Source organism: Acanthochromis polyacanthus, chromosome 6 (assembly GCF_021347895.1).
Source record: "Acanthochromis polyacanthus isolate Apoly-LR-REF ecotype Palm Island chromosome 6, KAUST_Apoly_ChrSc, whole genome shotgun sequence".
NCBI lineage: Eukaryota > Metazoa > Chordata > Actinopteri > Pomacentridae > Acanthochromis > Acanthochromis polyacanthus.
Window position 1 is genome coordinate 24,780,298 of NC_067118.1, and position 18,912 is coordinate 24,799,209.

General features: G+C 41.6%; 1 protein-coding gene across 4 annotated transcripts in view; it reads right to left on the bottom strand.

The window, feature by feature from the left end:
• Window positions 1-18,912, bottom strand: part of plekhg5b (pleckstrin homology domain containing, family G (with RhoGef domain) member 5b) — a 102,244-nt gene that overhangs the window by 2,931 nt on the left and 80,401 nt on the right. For all 4 annotated transcript variants that reach the window (XM_022189782.2, XM_022189784.2, XM_022189785.2 and 1 more), the window contains 12 exons: window positions 10,339-10,530; window positions 8,904-9,074; window positions 6,687-6,782; window positions 5,614-5,814; window positions 5,013-5,123; window positions 4,730-4,879; window positions 4,480-4,617; window positions 4,274-4,393; window positions 3,451-3,583; window positions 3,069-3,184; window positions 2,774-2,934; window positions 1,275-2,264 (listed from right to left, as the gene is read on the bottom strand). In XM_022189782.2, the coding sequence (XP_022045474.2) occupies window positions 1,275-2,264; window positions 2,774-2,934; window positions 3,069-3,184; window positions 3,451-3,583; window positions 4,274-4,393; window positions 4,480-4,617; window positions 4,730-4,879; window positions 5,013-5,123; window positions 5,614-5,814; window positions 6,687-6,782; window positions 8,904-9,074; window positions 10,339-10,530 (2,579 nt within the window). The remainder of the gene's footprint in view (window positions 1-1,274; window positions 2,265-2,773; window positions 2,935-3,068; window positions 3,185-3,450; window positions 3,584-4,273; window positions 4,394-4,479; window positions 4,618-4,729; window positions 4,880-5,012; window positions 5,124-5,613; window positions 5,815-6,686; window positions 6,783-8,903; window positions 9,075-10,338; window positions 10,531-18,912) is intronic.

Here is an 18,912-nt window from a genome sequence, read left to right on the forward strand (position 1 = left end):
GAATTTTCTTCATGCTCTGGGAAATGCGCTTGTCTGTACATTTAACGTGATGCTACAGCTAGCAGCTGATTAACTTAACTTAGCTGAAAGATTTAAAAACAAACAACTAACCTGGCGCTGTGCAAAACTATCAGCACCCACTTACTAATAAACACATTCAGACTTGTTTCTTCAGAGTTTTATGGAGGATTTTCTGTACCAGGTTCTGTGCAGCTGGGCTACTTACTCCCCATTTTTCAGCCTTTATGCTAAGCTAACCAACTGTAGCTTCATTATAGCACACAAATTTGAGAAACATATGAATCTTCTCATCGAACCCTTGACAAAAAAGTTTGCAAAATGTAAAAGTATTCCTTAAAATGTAGTTAGGGATGCTCCAATCTGATCTCAGAAATAGGTATCAGGGTCAATCAAGGCATTTTTAACTGAATGGAACTGGCAGGAAGCCTGACTCTTTGTTTTTGTCTGCTGTCACACAGATGTCGCAAGCGAGAGCACAATTTATGGCAGGACACTGGGATATAATTTTTGAATAATGCTCAAAAATCAGCAGCATTATCAATAAATAATAAATATCACAGTTGGAGCATAGTGGATATTTGTTCCTTGCTGATGTTACTGTTTTAGTAAGTGGACACATGATTTGGGCCACAGAGGCAGCTTTCTTGCATATAACCCTCTCCTAATCCATCCCAGCTTGTTTTAAACACATGAGCTCTGAGCACAGGTTAAGTGTAACAAAAGTCTTTGTCATGGTGGCCCGTTACCAGCTCACTTCCACAATGCTTTGTGTTTGCCACCACAGAACTGACCGCAGTGAAGACCTCCTCAGGTTAGTACAGTATTAAACAGTAAGAGGCTACAGCTAATCGACACTGCATTTTCTGACATGTATCTGGAGAATGCAGGTTTCCACGGTACACCTGGAGGGAGCCACGGTACACCTACCCTTTACCCTCTCTACACTACATTTCAGACGGTGCCCTATATGAGCTTTACATAAAGGTCCAGGGCTACCTATGTAACATTAAAGAACAGCTTTGATGCAGAAATCATCTATATTGTTGAGATACTCAGCAGCCAAGAACATACATCGGATTTATTTTACGGTCATTAACGTACTTGAAGTGTGTAATATACAGCAAAATAGTATTGGATTCGGATTCTGTATTAGCAGATAGTACATTTTGTAATTGGGGGGAAAAAAAGACTTGATCAAGACATCCCTAAATGTAGTAAAACCACAGACTGGTGTTATATAAGAAACAACTTACGATGCCGTCAGTGTGGAGTTGAGGACGAGAGTGGTGCGTATCTTGTACAGCTGAGCTAGTGTCAGCTTCTTGTGCTGCTGGGCTGGAGATTTCCTCTTTGCAGGTGACATTTCCTCTGAATCACTGGTTGCCATTGACTTGCATTTCTTATCTGAGCAGGTAGATGGAGCCGTTTCCCCATCTGAGCTGTTGTTTGGGGACTCATTACCCTCGCATGGTCCAGCTTGGGTGGCACTAACTTTATCAGAGGGCACGGTTATGCTCAAGCAGTCATCAGACTGGTCGAGGTCACTGGAAAACACCTCTCTGCACTTTTGTCCCAGCTCCGACAGGCTCCTGCTGTGTGCCAGCAATGAGTCCACACACTGTGATTGGTCCTGCGCCTCAGAGCTGAGTGAGTGCGTGTGGCTGATGGGAGTTTTACCGTGGAAGCGTTGCAGGAGATTGTCCTCAGAGCGGGACAACTTCAGAGAGGACAACCTCTGGAGGCAGTGGAGACGTGCCTGAACGTGAGGCCGCCGGCGAGGTTTACAGGGGGGCTGGATGACTGACAGCTGGGACCCCAGCGAGGCATCCTCCTCTTCCTCCTCCTCCTCTATTTCTGCCTCACCCTGACCCTCCCTTTCTCCCTCCTCCTCCTCGGTCTCCTCTCCTTCACTTTGGCCAGGCTGTGGCTGCAGTTCTTTCAGGAGGGATTCAGGTGAGAGGGTACCGTAGGCGCTGTCAATGGAAAGAGAGCGACACTGGGGGTCCAGCCCTTCGCCGTCAGGCCTCACCTCCTGATTGTGCTCAGAGTAAATACTGGAGTGGTCTCTGCGGGGGCTTGTGGTGTGCTGGATCTCAGGCCTTTCAGAAAACTGAACGGCATCCGTGTCTGAGTCTTTAGTAGTGATTCCCTCAATGATCAGGATGGGGGCAGGAGATTCTTGATGTTCCACCGCCTCATCAACGTCCATCACTGACAGGGTCTCAGTGGAACCATCTGATTGACTGAAGAGAGAAATTTGTTTCATGGTTACGCCTTAACAACACCAACAAAAACAACTTGGAGTTGAACAGCCTTGAAGAGAAGCTTTTTGTTTCATAGTGCTCTGTTTTGTCTGTATGGAGGATGAGACAAATAACTACATCTAATTGTGACTAACATTCAAACTGGTCACACTGAAGAGAAACGGCCTATTATTTTGTGGAGATCATTGTAAATCACAACTATATAAGAAAATGTATACATTTAAAAAATTCAATATTTGTGAAGTAATAAAAAATAAATAATGGCATCTTCAAACTAATTTTTTCCCATTGGATTTACTTTGATAGTGCAAACAAAGTTGTGAAGCAAACTGTCCTTTTAGCTCAGTGTAGATAAGAATAATTTGGAGGTTTACATGTTGTCAGAAAAATAAAAACGAATAAAAAAAGAAGGTGTGTGATTTGTTCTTGCAGCCGTTTGATTTTCTTTTTCAAATTAGCGATTTATTACATTTTTTTTACTGTAGTACCTTGAATTCAGCTGCTCCTTGTGCCTCAGGCAGGGCGAACTTGTGGTGGAGTTGCTGCTTTCATCTTCCTCCTCCTCCTCTTCGTCGTCATGCTCCGTACATCTCTTCAGATTTTTCTGCTGCCGGAGGATTTCCTCGGTACGAAGCCTCTGCAGCTGGTTCTGTAATCATTCAGCCACGTTAAGCACATACGCAACAACATTTTAACACAAACAAAACTATCACAGCATTTTAGGAAGGACAAAAGAAATCTTCCAGCTGGATGCCGTAAGAGCAGATAAACTCGCTCTCCTACCTGGACATTGCAGATAGCATCTATCCAGCTCCGCCCCTGGGTGGCGCTGTTGGCTTGGAAAGTGTAGGCTGCCACTGCACTCTTGAACTCATTGAGGTAGATGAGGATGAACGAGCCTACGGAGACGAGGTGCAAAATGTCAGCGTTATGAGGAAAAAAGTCAACTTTGTGGTGAATGATCTCTCGTTCTGAAACCACTCATTTTATAGCTGAAATGCATCTGCTTGTTGTAGCTTCTCAAAAGAAGATTTCCAGCTTTCCTTTGTTACACATTAGCAAACAGAAAAACTAGGTCATTTGAATATAAAACGCATCATTACTTTTAGAATTCTATAAACTAGATATCAAAATACAGCATAAATAGTAGCATCTGCTCACTCACCGGGGTCTTTGAGCTCCTTGCAGACAACGTTGTGAATGAGGAGAGGCTGGCGGATAATTTTGACTTTCTCCACTCTTTTTACTGGCTTGGTAATTAGCAGCAGGTCAGTGAACAGGAAACAGTAAACCTCCATCTGACGGGGAGATAAAGTCATTTTAGACATGGTAGTAACACTTGCAATGAAGGATTCAAGGTGTTTTCACCTCCAAACCAATCCAAGTCATCTAATATTTATTAGTACTTGCCTATATCCGATACCATTTATGTCAATAATACTTAACAATTAGCTGTAGCACCTAGATTTCTTTTACTGATTATTGCTGTAGCAACCACAGACTGTGGTCAGTTCCGTGTTGGCAAACAGAGAGCATTGTGAGGATTTGGCAAACAAATGGGCACAAAGTTTTCCGTGATGCTTAATGACCTAGCACACAAGTGCTACATCAAGCCAAGATAAAGTAGGACAGCATTGCTATGTCTTAGTGGTTTACGTGGCAGCCGCCTTTACGGCCTGTGTTATTTGTCGGCAGCTTAAATCAGCAAGATCAGCAGAGGTCCAAAGTCTGATGTAATCCAGTTATATTATAAGTGATTCAATGATCGATTGATAAAGCTGCATACTATGAAGAATACGACAACAGACATCAAGGATTGAGTTTAAGTTTGTTCCAATCTTAGGATTGGGATCAGGACATCTCTGCCTGTAATGTTTCACTATTTTGTATGAAATGCGAGGCGACTGCAAAGCAAATGCGAGAAACAGTTACGTAAAAAGATGAGTGCTCATCGTGTGTTTCCAAGCAGCCATGCGAGTTGTTCTCACCCTACTGTCTTTGCCCTCTTTCATCCTCAGCGCTCCCTCTAGATGCAGCTGTCGAGTCTCCTCCGGTGATACTCCTCTCATGGGAGCCATAAGGTCAAAACGGTTGTACTCCTTAAGGATCTGAGAGAGGAAAAGACCAAAGTATGAAGCCCAGGTTCACAAGAAGCGTCGTATCTGAGAGCACCAGAGCCCAAGAAATTGTTTACCTTCTCCACTTCTTCACTGCTGCCTTCTACAGCCTCGTATGAGTCGATACGGGCAGAGATGGTGGCCAGCTTCTGCTGCTCCTGCCGCTGTCGCATCTGAGAGTCCACGCTGTTTATGAAGCCCTCTACTGTTGCCACCTTGAAGAAGAAAATCACAGAAATACATTCATGTTCAGATTTGTGGCATAGGTAGATATAGCCATGGCATAAAGGAAATTTTGTGTCATTTTAGATTTTGCCACATCCTCACCATGCTGTTGACGGCATCGCGGGCGGATGGCTCATCAGTCTTCTTGAGGACACTCTTCAGTAGGAGGGGGTATTTGGTCAGCCTCTGGTGAGGCTTTGCCAACATGTCGGCCAGCTTCAGGCGGTTACACTGTTTATGGGTCTCTCCCCACTGAATAGAGGCAGACAAAAACAGGAAGTCAAGCAGCAGAAACATGAAGAAACCGAAGGATGAGCGCGTCAGCACAGTGTGTACTGCAGGTTTCTGGGATTAGCTTTATGGCAGGAGAGCGCTGAGAACTGACCGTGACGTAGGTCCTGAAGAGCTCATTGTCCCTGAGAAGCGTGCGCATGTACTCCATACAACCCTCCTCCTCCATGCAGTAACGGATGTAGGGCTGGAACCTGGAGCCAAACTGAACACACAAACAAACATATGAGTCAGAGATATTACACCAGCATAAGAGAAAACTATTTAACTCGGGCAGAGTTTGCCTTTTCATTTAATTTCAGAATTGATTTGAAACTAGCCTCTATTTATCATCTAATTAAAGGTTCAGTGAAATTACAAAGCCTGTCTTATACTTACACTTGCCTGAAAACTATACAACACCTTTTGTTGCTTTTAGGGCTACAAATTATTGAGCATGTCAAACATACCACTTACAAGTCAGCTTTTAGCCTCTTGGAATATCTAGCCAATGTTAGTGGAACTGATTTAAAGCTTATTAAATTACTTATTCAGTTATCTTGTCATAGTTGTCGAACAAAGCGATACATCAATAAACTGTTTAGTAGTTAAGGTGGTGCCCATGCATAAGATCATGACATTTTGACAACATACTTTTGTTGCATCTGTGAAGTTCAGATATACAGACTGTGATTCACTGTGCAACTACAACTTACCGTCCTGAAGCCGTCGTGGAGGTCAGCGGGGTCGAGCAGAGCCCGAGCCTGCCTGGCCTTGTTCAGGACGGGCAGCATGACCTGGTTCCACAGGGAGGTGTGGAGGCGGACAATCTCCTGGATGTTACTGAACAGTTTGGTGGGCTCCACCTCCGTCAGCAGACCACTCTCCTGCAGGTTCAGCAGCCCACTTAGGAACAACTGGAAAGAGCGACACAAAAGAATTTAATCTTATGAAATTGAGATTCCAACAAAAATGAGAGATTAAGCTGACGCTAAGGCAGTAACTGTCAGAACTCCCAATGCCCCCCTGGTTTGAAATGCATGTTTTCCTTACAAAATATATCTATATACAAATTACACAATTTATCACAGCTACAAACTGTAAAATTTAAGGAATAAACAGATTCTCCAACTTTCAAATGATCCTTGAACTACCCATCTATGGTGTGAAAACCAGGACAAAATCTAAGCTTAAGATCTGAAATTCCACTAACATCCCTTTGTGTGTAAAAACATGACCAAATAGAAACCATTTGCACTGTCCAGATTCTGCAAAAAACTAAATATTCTGCACTCCTGTGCCCAACTGTGACTCAGATGCTACCAATGTTACGTGACAAAAATGCAGGGACTTTTCAGCTGAACGGTAGGCTGTGTATACACAGAGCAGATGGGAGACCACTATCAGATCTACATAGTAAAATATCTATAGTAAGTAGACTTATTTTTACCAGTTTTGGTAACACCTGTGGGCACTTGGAAAATGTTGAATAAAAGGTGCAGGAATTTATATTGCCCTGATTAGGACAAACGTAACAGGAGCAAGAAACGCCCTGAAACTGCTTGGAGATGATATGGTTAAAACCTGAGGGTTATCAGCCTCACAGTAAACCATATCACTTTCTCACATACTGGAATGTGACAAAGTCTGTTCTGTATTTAGACCTCAACAAGATGCTCATTGTGTCTTATCTGTCACAGCACAGAAGCCTCTTCATCTTACACAACAGCTAGATGTGTAGCAGCGTGTGATCTTTATGTGTGTCAGCACGCTGCAGTAGCTCTCTTACATCAGTGATCACTCGGAGTTTCTTGATGTAGGTAGCCTCGGTGTGCAGCAGCTCCCAGATGGCCTCCTGCTGGTGGGACTGCCGCCTTGTCAACGTCTGCACAAAACACAGACACACATTTTATTAACAAATACAACAAATACATCCTCAGATTCATTTTATTTTATTACAGTTATCAAGACTTTCTTTAATTCCATTTTTTTTTACCCCTCTTTCAGGAATGATTACATCGCACATATACTGACAAAGTCATCCAAGCATTGAATAATTCTCACTAAAGCCGGCTACAAACTTTCACCATGGATGTAAATAAGCCGGATTATAGCAACAATGTTAATTTACATCCACAGTCCCTAAGATAAAAAAAAAAAAAATGAAAGAAGACATAACACTGATACATAGGACAATAAGTCACAATAAATGCACACTGCAAAAAGTACACAAAGAAAACATAACAGTGAAACATACAATAAAACATAGAACAATAAAAGGTCGCAATAAAAAGACAACAGGTCACAATGAGTGACATACTGTTCTACATTGACACAACATACTGAGACTGAAAGACTAAGATGAGTGAATGTAGATGACTTGAGTGATGAATAATGATATTCTGACCATTACTTCAATATTCCTGACGAACAAAAAAATGCAAGTTCCAGATGAGCAGGGAGCTTTAATGGAATACTTCTTGGATCATTTTTCGCTTACCTCTAATCACCTATGAGGCTGTGTGAATATTCATATACAATTTCTTGTTTGTTGTGTCGTGCAGAGGCTGTTCATACTTGTATAACGGCCGTCACATGCTGGTGCAACATAATGTTTCGTCTGTTGAATAATATGTTTATATAATTACATGAGGAATGGTTATAAAAAAGATAACTTGCTGGTAATGTTCTGAAACTTTCCAGTTAACTCACATCAACAACAGGACTGACTTACAACAACGTGTCTTATGTAACTAACCGTCAGGCATGAACATACAGGTGACTGTATAGCAGCTGAGCAATGAGCTCTCAGTCCTGATTGGTCTCATACACATTAACAGTGTGTGATGGGCGTTATCATTTACATAAGCAGCGACAGTTCATCATGACTTTATGAGTGTTATTCCAGGAGGGTGGCACCAGTGCAAGTATGAGGAAGATAAATGATGCAAGAATCAGGATGTCAGCATGCGTTTAGGTAACTTCCCTACAGAGAATGTTAGCATGAACACTGACAAGCCACTGGAAGAAAAAGTGACAGGAAAGGGGAAGACTTCTACAGTTTTTATTCCATTGCAATTTTCCATTTGGAGCTTACTTGTTAAAATAATGAAAATGTTGAGTTCAACCTCAACACCTTTGTACAATTTAAATTGCTAATTTTTACGTCATTTTGAACAAAAACAACATATAAACAAAAACAGAAACTACTGTTCGGTTTATAGAGAAATGTTAGCGCCAAAGTCGAGATGGCCAGGATCAACATGGCAAGACTTGAGAATAGAATGTCAGTTGGACTTTTAAACCTGCTTTGTTAATTGGGGTTTCATTTACACAAGCGTGACGGACATTATAGTGTAGCAAATGGGCAGAAATAACAGGAAAATGCATAGATTTGTGTCAATACAAGTTCATTACTTGCCCTGTATGCATGCTGATCACGCTTACTGTTGTGTGTAGTTGCCCCAAATGTCTATTGTGATCAGGAAAACAACCATATTGCAGGGTGTATACAAACTACAGGAGATGATCTAAAAATATATAGCATTTTTAAAAGGTAAAACACGACCCTCTATGCAATGTTCATACAGTCCCTAAACTGTAGAAGATGTTTTTCCTGTTTTCACTTGCTATTTGTCTTATGGCTCCCCTTTGTGCACGGAAAAGGGACTTTGCACATTAGATTTTTATCATATGTTATTGTGAATCTTTCTTATGCTATTTGTTTTTTTAAATGAAGTACAGCAGTGCCTGTACATATGTTCTTTTCCCTACATCATGTCAGTTATGTTTTTTTTTGTGCTAACAATAACTCCAAAGTACTCCATTTATCTAATTCAACATTCGTGCAGCGGAGTATTGAAACAAGCAGCTGAAAGTTGCCGACATCAAAATTAAAAAATTGTTTCAATTGAGTTTATTTTCGTGACTTTTCCTTTTATCTTACTGTCACATATGTGTATGCACTAAATGAATGAGTGTGTGTTTGTGTGTCCTATTACTGCACCTCTGAGTTGTCCAGAAGCTTCTGCCAGCTCTCCTCCAGCGCCAGGTTGGTCTCCTCCCCCTCCCCCTCCCAGGAGTCCTGGTGGAAGGAGAGCTGCCGCGGCACCGTTGGCAGCCCGAACAACATGTAGGAGTGGAGTTTGTTCTGAAGCTGCTCCAGACGATCCACCTCCTACAATAAGAATAAAAAAAAATTTAAAAAAATTAAATTAGTCCGAACAAAGCCGAGCATGAGATGAAAAAGTAACCGTCTATTTCTGTGTGTGCATTGTTGCATTCAAACTGTAAGTAAAGAGGAGCCTGTGTATTATTAGCATACAAATCCTGTTTACTGGCGCCTTAATTCTTAAATCCAACAGTAGCAGCTATTCAAGTCTTTGTTCAAGCTGGCAGGCCTTGCGTAGATATGAAAATGAGCTCTGTGCATTGAGACCACGTTAACAATAGAAGACAGGGAGTGGGGGGTGAAAGCGACAACACAGAGGGAAGAAATGGACCAGTGGTTTAAAGTTTGTGAATCTTTTGATGCAAAACATTTTTGTAAAATAAGGCTCACTGACAGTGGGAAGCTACTCAGCAGATTTGGATGGAAAATGATCAGAGATTCCTGCCAAAGTTTTGGGACAACAAGACCGGCGCTTGTTTAACCCTGCAATGCGGAGGGTGCCAGAGGTGCAGGGTCTGGAGCGAGATCTGTGGCCCTGAGGGGGGTGACGGGGAACAAACAGTTTGAATAGAGATGAGCCCGACACTGACAAGTGATAGACAGATACTGTCTCTGTGTGACATCTGCTACTGTGCAGGCTGTGACCTCAGGGAGGAGGATACAAAGGGAGGCATGTGTGTGTGGGCGTGTGCCTGTACTTCATTATTTCCAAAGCGGATTACCATTGTTGAAAACTGAAATTAAAGGAAAGATTTGACACTTTTAGTTGTTGCTTTGCTTCAGTTAGTGAGCTTTAAATCAAGCAGGAAGGCACAAAGTGTTTTCTCCTTTCCAATCAGTGGACTTAGCAAAATATAAATGTCTTCACGTGTAGCTAAGTCAGCCGACTGTTGGCCAGACAATCTTCTATATGTAGTATATTCCAAAATCTATTCCTTTAAGCTTAAAAAAAGTTTTAACATTGAGTTCATAAAGACAAGAAAACGTTGGACAGGAATGAGTGAGCACATAAGGTTTCCTCCACCTACTCATTTCCAGGGCTGCTGTTGAGCCAACAAGTCAGGAGATGTTGAAGGGAAATGACTTCACCAGGGCTCGGGGGGGGGGGATATGGCTTTCTGACCCCCTCCCAATGGTGGTAGCTACTGTTTTTTAATCTGAGACTTGTCTGGGCAACAAACCTTTCCCTTGCAGCCCTACAATTTCAGAATTTTAAGCCAAACGTTGCTTCCTTTATGTCATGTCTTAACCTCTGCTTGGTCAGCGTTACCTTGACGAAGGGTCCCGCTCCGGTGTTGGAGCTGAAGAATCCGCTGAAGCGGCTGGCGGCTCGGTTCTTCCAGCTGTCAGGTCCACCACCGATGATGGGCAGAGAGCCACCGATCTGCCCCAGAGCATCTGGGGTTGGAATATTCGTCTCCCCCAGGAATTCTGTCATGTTCTTCCTCCGTCGGGCCTGACCCTGCGAGGCAGACAGGACAGATGAAATTTACACAGTGCACAATAAAAGAAACTAAACAGAAAATGAAAGGACACAGACTGGCATGAGTGATTTTTGCCACTGAGGGGAAACACAATTGTTTCCAGTTAGACGGATGGAAAGAGACAATGACGGAATGAGAGATATACAAAGACAGGATAAACAGGAAAACGGAGGGGAATTCTGTACGAGGGATGACATCAACAGGACCGTTAAAGCTGTCCTAATGGCTGGACACAAACAGGAGAAGGGAAGGACTGCCACTTCCTCATGCTGAATGCTCATTACATCACAAGGAGCAGGCGAGAGGTTGTTCCACAAGAACAGACGGCCTGAGTCTGGCCATTGTTCCCTGTCCATTGTTACCCTGTCAGCAGGCCCTGCCGCGCACCCTCGCTCATGCAATTTCTGTCCACTTTACGAGCTGCAGCAAAGCAAACAAACAGGGGCCACCTCTGTATCTGAGGAAGCAGTTGTTTTTGTCGTCGGAGTGTCAGTGCTGAGGAATCTGCTGGTTGGGAGGCAGGTCGGCGACCCCCCCCAACAAAACACATGAAACTTACATTCCTGTACACTGACACGGTTGTTGGAACTGACCGGTCATTCCAATGAAATTCTTTCACCTGACCCCCTACAAACACAAACAAGCCCAAGCAAATGCGATCAAAGCTGCTGGATATTAGACACCAGTGTGCTTAGTCCTCAAACCACCCAGAATTTAGACCAATACAATCATTTTCACATTAGGAAACTGGCTAAAAGTAAAATAAAACATTACTAGAATGCCACGTGTATTAGTGTCTATCACTAAACCATTGAACCTCCTATGACATGGATTAACATCTACTGTTGCACATCTGTGTTTACAGCATATACAATGTCAGTTTGCACATTTTCAAGCAAATAATTTCCACATTCCTGCACACTAAATATTTCTACCATTTCAAACTTCTTGGATTTGCTAGACTTGCTGTTTATTTGACTAACAAAACTTGCTTTCTTTTCAAATCATTCTATATTCTACTTGTCTTAATTTTCTGCAATGCATCAAATCACAAAGTCAGATTCCTCGTATCTGAATACCTACCTTGTTAATATAACCGATTCTTTTTCAGTTCAATGCAATTTGAACAGTTTAGTAGGACTCAGGTAACTCTACTTGAGCTCCAAACCTAAATTATTCTTCAGTATCAATACACCTACAGATCATTTTCATCACCTTGTCTATGAATTGTCAGTTAGCAGCGATTAATACTAAGTATATTTTACCACCAGATGTTTTTAATGACCTGACAGACACTGAAAAGATATTCAGTTTACAATCAGGCCTGACAAAGAAAACTCCAGTTCTCCCAGATAAGGAGCTAAAACCACAACATATTTAAGCATTTTTGCCTGAATAAATCATAAATAGCTGCAGATTATCTTCTTATCTAAAGCTCACCTAATCACAACAATTCCACTAAAAATCTGTATCAACTCCATCATCACCATCATCCAAATGGTGTCAGCTGGAACCATAGAAAACTATCTGTGAATAAATCTAATAGCAACTGTGGAATAGCAATTGAGGTAAGCTTTGATCAACGTTGACAAAGCTGCACACATACACAGACTGGATAAGGAAGTTTCAGTCATCCAACAGTTATGAATAGCTTTCCTAAGCACTTCTGGTAAAGACTTCCCACAGTCTACAGTTAGGTTATGAAATGAAATTTAAATATTATGACTAGCTCTGGTTAAGCTGTTCTGCAATACAGAGATTTCCATTTTAGGAAGAATGTCCCCAAACCTTTATGGAGCCACTTAACCAGAGTAAAGGCACACAAGAGGCCTATACAGAGTTGCATAATGAGACAGTAAACCAGAGTGGGGGGTCCTCCAGATTTTCAAGCAGCTTTTAGTCTTTTTATCTGTCAGACGTGATTACAAAAGAGAACAGCGACTTAACTGCAAAGAGACATGTTGGCTTTGGAACAAGGAGTAAAGCGAAAGGGGAATGCGGACAAATTCAGAGTCACTTTCAGTGAAAAGGAAACAAGCATGGACACTGTTTTTTTTGTTGGTTTGTGAGCCAACTGGTGAAGGATGCTGGTGTTAAGAAGCACACTACTGGAAACCCAGTTAGTTTGTGTTCACAGTGCATGACAGCAGGTCGTTGTCTCTGTACAGAGAAAGCAGAGGAGGAAAATACAGTAAAAGTAGATATAATACAGAAAACTCAAAGTTAAAACGGAAACATCTTATATATCTTTGAAAACACTTTGACAAGAAGCCAGTTTCTCACAGACAAAGACAAGGCCAGGAAGTTGTAATTATAAGCACCGAGGGATAAAAGCTATCAGCAGGTTCCCACCACATTAACAGTGCTCACCATTGAAGCCAGAGGCATGTCAAAAGTAACAAAAACCATCCTAATCCTTCAATTGGATTCATGGATCGCAGCCCATTCTGGAGCCAGCTGCTGCTCTCTCTCAGCTCCTAGCCTTCCCGCTCTCCACTTCCACTGGGTAACATCCACGTCGTCTACAGGTACCAGTCAGTGCAAGAGGCCGAGGGTTCACTTCAACGTTGCCGCTTTCTTCTCCCCTCAAGACTCCTCAGTCCTGAAGCGTCCTGTTCCAGCCGTCAGGGTCCGGGTTGCTGGCCGCGTCCCACCGTGTCCGACCACAGCTTCTCTCTGAGCCGGGACGTATCCGTGTCCTGTCCTGCTTTCCAAACAGTTGGAGGTGAAGTCTACTCACTGAGGTGAAGTCTACTCACTGAGGCGCCCAGCCTGCTTGCATTTCATACAGACACTGGCCTGAAGTCATAGCAACCTGAGGATCCTGCTTCATTGTGTTGGGCAGGAAAGAGGAGGCACAAGAGGAGGCTGATCTGAATATTTGGAGGCGGAGTCAGTGTGACAGCTTGCAGGGAGCTTCCCCAGTGCTTCTGGAGATGCCAAATGCTGTTTGAGTCAATCTCAACAGGCCGCTCAGAAGTACCACTTGTGAAATTGATGAATTCGCAACTTTTCAAGATTAGCTTCCCTTCAAAGCAATTAACGAAACAAAACCAAGAAAATGACTGGGTGGACACCTCATTTTTTCCCACTAATTCACCATTCTTTATGTTATCTTCAATCAAAGTTTTGCCCAGACACATTTGAACAATGCCAAGCTGGCTGGCCAAAACAAGGAAAGAAATTTCCTAATAATGGCCAAACAGGAAATCCCCTTTGTTTACTTGCTTGTTCCAGTCCATTTGAAAGGCGGCATATGCCTGGTAGATAAGCATGGGCGCACAAAAACCTCCTCCTGCAGCAGCACCAGAAGAGTCTGAACACTTTCCGGGAATGAAACTCAACTGATACACAGAAAGTCAATCTGTAACTGTTGTGGCGATCGAATGAGTCTTTTTGGTTGTGTGAGTTTAGATTTGCCAGTTTCATCTGTTTGATATCTTTATAAACTCAGCATGTTTAGCTTTTGGGGTGCTGGTTGAACAAAACAAGTCATTTAAAAACGTCTTCATAGACTTCGTTTTCATGGATTACAATGTTAATTGGTGAATCAAAACATCAACAGATGATCAAAATGACTGTTTGCTGCACCCCTTTAACATTCTAGTCACTTTAATCCTCTGGTGATATTTCTGTAGGTAGTTATACTGTCCAATAACTACTCAGTCTGAGCAAATATACCATCACAGCAAACATTAAGCCGCTCTATACATGTCAGCCTAACTAATTATGTTTACAAGGTTTCTCTTGTGGCCACTGTGTAAACCTGTCAGTCAGAGCAGAGGGACCCCAGACCATCTTGCTCATAAAGCAGCTGGCGTTGGGTACTGAGACCTGTACAGCCAGGTTAATGATATCAAGGCTTGTGTCCACTTAGCCTTATCTTATCACCACGGTTTGTGGGATTAACCTTGGCCTGGAAAGCAGAAAATCTTTAAATGGGAAGGGATTGTATTTAAATGAGTGGGGACAAAGTGAGCAGCATCCCCCGTGACTGACCCCTGCTACTGCCTTTATGTTAGTGGACTGATAACGGCTCCCCTTGATCAGGTAGGCTGATTGACGATGGGAAAACAGCGTGACACCGACCTTCCTGAGAGCCAGACACACGCCAGCACGGGCAAACACGCACATACATCACATGTGCATGACCAGGAAATGGAAACGAAAAAGAACCCCCCCGATGGTCAACACATGATGCACGTTTCAAGGCCGCAGCAATTCCGATAATCAGAGCCTGCTGAGCACCAAAACAGTGTCTCAAACAGAAACTGTGACGCTTCCAGTCTAAGGTGAGACATAAGAGTTAAAGCAAAGTGAAAATAATTGTCCTGTTGCCCAACCCCCGTCATCCCAGCAGTAATTCCAATGAAATCCCAGAAACGTTTCACTGTGATGTTTGCAGCAAGAACACGAGGATGACTGTTTCATTTCTTTATGAATGACAAAATTAAAATGAATTGCATTTCTTCTTCTTCTTGCATTATTTGACTCTTCTTGTACTTCACATCATTCCATAAGCCACTTTTTCCATCCTACACTCCTGAAGATATTTTGATTGTTATTATGATTATCACTATATTGTTGTTTATTGTTGCTTATTGTTGGTTCTACTGTATGATGTATGCTGCTGTAACATGGGAAATTTCCCCGGACACGGGGAGTAACAACGGATTATCTTATCTTACACATAGGTCTAAATTAATTATTACTTTCATTATGGACATTTTGCTGTTTTTTTCTAAAACGCCAAACGATATTGTCAACTGCTCACAGTGGAGAAGTTGGAACCAGCAACTGTTCGGCATTTCTGCTTTAATCCTCTGAACCCCAAAACCCAACAGCGGGTTTGAATTTGCATGTTACATTGGAAAAAGAAAAAAAAAAAGGGCCAAGAAGACTGCATTTGTGAGAGCCAGAAACTGAAAACAAAGCTCATTGTTGGATATTCAGCTTTCTGCAGACTTAAAATCTGTATTTTTCGTCAAAAAAATTAATAAAATTCTGCCTCATTCAAAAATTCACCAAAAACTAAAAATCCTGCGCTCTTCAGTGCAAACGAGAAGCCATGACAGCTGCGACCAGCAGTCACATGACACAAAAATCAGGAAGTGTTCGACTAACCCGCGGGCTGAGTTTACACAGATCAGAGAGCAGACAAATATGGAGACAAATTAGAGAGATTGAGAGGAAAATTACACATAGGAGATGAATAAACTAAATGTAGCATGACTCAAAAATGGCACAATGAGGAGCAAGTTGCTGGAAGACCCATTTTGATGGTGAAATATCTTTCTGGAGTTGATGACAAGTTTATAGAGGTTGTAAAAATATAAGAAATAAAATATTTAGCATCTATAAAACTTTTCATAGTTTTGGTAAGTTAGAAAAATGTAGGACATGTTGATTGCAGTTTGAGTTTTTGTCATATAAATAATTAAACTTTTTCTTTTTTTTATGATTTATGGCTTTGTTATGGTGCACAAAAGTAATTCTTGAGCTCTCCCTACTTCTGGCCATGGTTGTGCTGTTTCTACTTAAGTGCAGGATTTTTTTATTACCAAAGCAGCCAAAATCTTCCCAGACTGCTTGCAGCTCTGAGGTAAAAAGGACTCTTACAATAAAATGATGAACTGATGGTGCTGATTTATGATTACTTTCAAATTAGCTAATAGTTGCAACTCTAAAGCATACTACTGCTCACTTCAACAAAATCAGCAAGAAATGGCACCATATCATCACATCACATGCACACAGCAAACCTCTCACCTCATATTTAGATACAGGCAGCACTTTGACAAGAGGGGGTGACTCGGGAATCACCGGCTCCTCTTCCAGCAGGTCCAAGCTGCGCCAGGATGTAAGGCGAACAAAATGAACCATCTTTCACGGCGAGAAAGAAAATCCCCCAAATGTCAGATCATGAAAAAATAGGTCTGAGTAATCAGAAAAAAAAAAAAAAAAAAAACACTCTGAGGGCAATTCCAAAAGTCAGGAAGAATCCATTTCCAGGAAACCACAGTGCAGTCAAAAGTGCAGAGCTGAGTGTAGCATGACCGTTTGTTCCCCAGTGTGGCTGACTGTCTACCTGGCCCTGCAGGCCAACAGTCACACAAATGGCAATCATAAAGCTGTGCGTTGATTCGCTCCACCTTCAGGTAACAGGGGAAATTCTTTGTCTTTCCAGCACACACCTCCTCAGCACTCCAGCCCCTCCCACACCATATGGGCAATATGTAATGAACTGATAATTAGTGGAATTCAAGATTGTGCAGGAAAACACACAAATAAATTCTTCACAAACAGACCTGACAAGCTAAATTCAGCAGCTAGAAAGAAGTTAAATGACTTACTGAGTATTGTGCCTTTTTGTAAACAATCGTAATGTTGCACTGCATGTAAAATGTCCAAAAAGCATAATTATGCCTCCCAGATTGAGTGATGAAGGAATGCTATGGAATTCTAATTTACCGTTGGACAGAAACTATTGATTATTGCCAGTTATTAAATAAATGGTCGATAAAGTATTTTGAAAAATTATCTTCCACGTCTTGTTTTGCCCAACCAACAGTTGAAAACCTGAAGGTATTCAGTTAAAAAAGTATTGAAAAGGAGTCAATCCTTATACTTGAAAAGCTAAAATAGCAAGATATCAGGCAGCTTGGGCTTAAAAAAGAACTAAAACAAATAAAATACAAATTATGACAGCTGAACATATGTCAGATACACTGTAACTCATATATTTATCTAATTATTTCACATTTTTCATTCAAACTCCCCTTTCATGAACTGTGTTTGGAAGCAAACTTTTAAGTGTAACATTTGTCCATTCAGTCACTGATACTTGTCACTCTATTAACAGACTGTTACAAAGAACGCCTCATGTTTCAGTTCAGGCATTAAGTGCTGTGCGACTGCTGCTGATTGTCACTCTAAGTGACTGTGTGTTAACTGATAATTGTCCCCATTGTGTGCGATGAGAGGTGCTGAGATCAAAGGTGGCTGCTGGATGTGATAGTCTGACTGAGAAACTCTTCACGTTACAATCCACGCTGACAGTTGTGTAATGCAGGGAAAGAACTCTGTGACCCACTTTAAGAGGAAATAAATAATGACAATTGCTCCTTCTTACAACAGCTGTGACTTCTGCCTTCCAAACAACACACACTGAGGGCTTTGTATGAGCTCAGTTCTGCCACATGAATACAATATCATTTAAAATCTGTCAGTGGTGAATAAAATGTAAAACACCACTCCCTTCTCCTAGTCATCAGCTGAAAAATAGGCGCTCCTGTCTATAGCCTTGAAGGCTTTTTGGGGCTTTTGTCAGCGACAGTGTTTCCCCAGCATTGAGTCTTTGTCTGTTATGAAACAATACTATCTACCTCTCCGGTCTATTACATAACAAGCTGTTCCGGCCCCCCGAGGCAAAGCCGGGAGTCTGTTTGTTTTTGGAAGAGTCACGACAGACCATTGTGTGTTATCACTTAATCTGCTAATTATTTTTTCAGAAATATCAGAACATATTGGAAAACAAAAATGTGAGGATTTTTCGAAAGCTCAGGGTGACATCTTAACAACTGTCCAAACAGAAGCAAAAAAACAAAAACAATCAGTTTAATGTCTCACAAGACAAAGAAAAAGACAAACTTTCTGACATTTTTGCTTGAAAAAGAACTCAAATATTTCATGATTTGAATCTAAAAATAATAATGACATTAGAGATATCTAAATCCTTTTCATTTAATTCAACATAACATCAATACAGGCCACAACACAAGGATTATTTCTGAATATAACTGGAAGAACATTTCAATCCCAAACTAGAAAAGCACTCGGAGAGCGCAGACCTCCGCCAGGCCATCTGTTTGTCTGTTTGTCAGGCCATCTCTCAATTATACAGAGTCCTTCAAAAAAATCCTGGATCCAGACGTTGATCCGGATCACCTCCAAAATCTAATCGATTGTTACTTTTGCTCTTCCGGACATTCTCTAAAAATATGGTGAAAATCCGTCCATGACTGTTTGAGTTATGCTGTTAACAGACAAACAGACAGACTCCGATGATTACATAACCACCTGGCGGAGGTAACTATCCAACACAGGACAACAACTATTCACTGTGGCGATTACCTTCTTAGCTTATCGATTAACCGTCGATGTATAAAATGTGAAGAAATTGTGGATAATTCACATTTCCACAAAGACTTATTTGCCATTCTTTGCCTCAAAATTTTTTTTTTCTTTTTTATATATTCAGCTTGTTGGAGCAATTAATCTGCTATTTACAACCGTTTCAACATTAGTGTGTATATGAAGAAATAAAAAAAATTGTAATATCAAATCTGCTTTTTCATTTA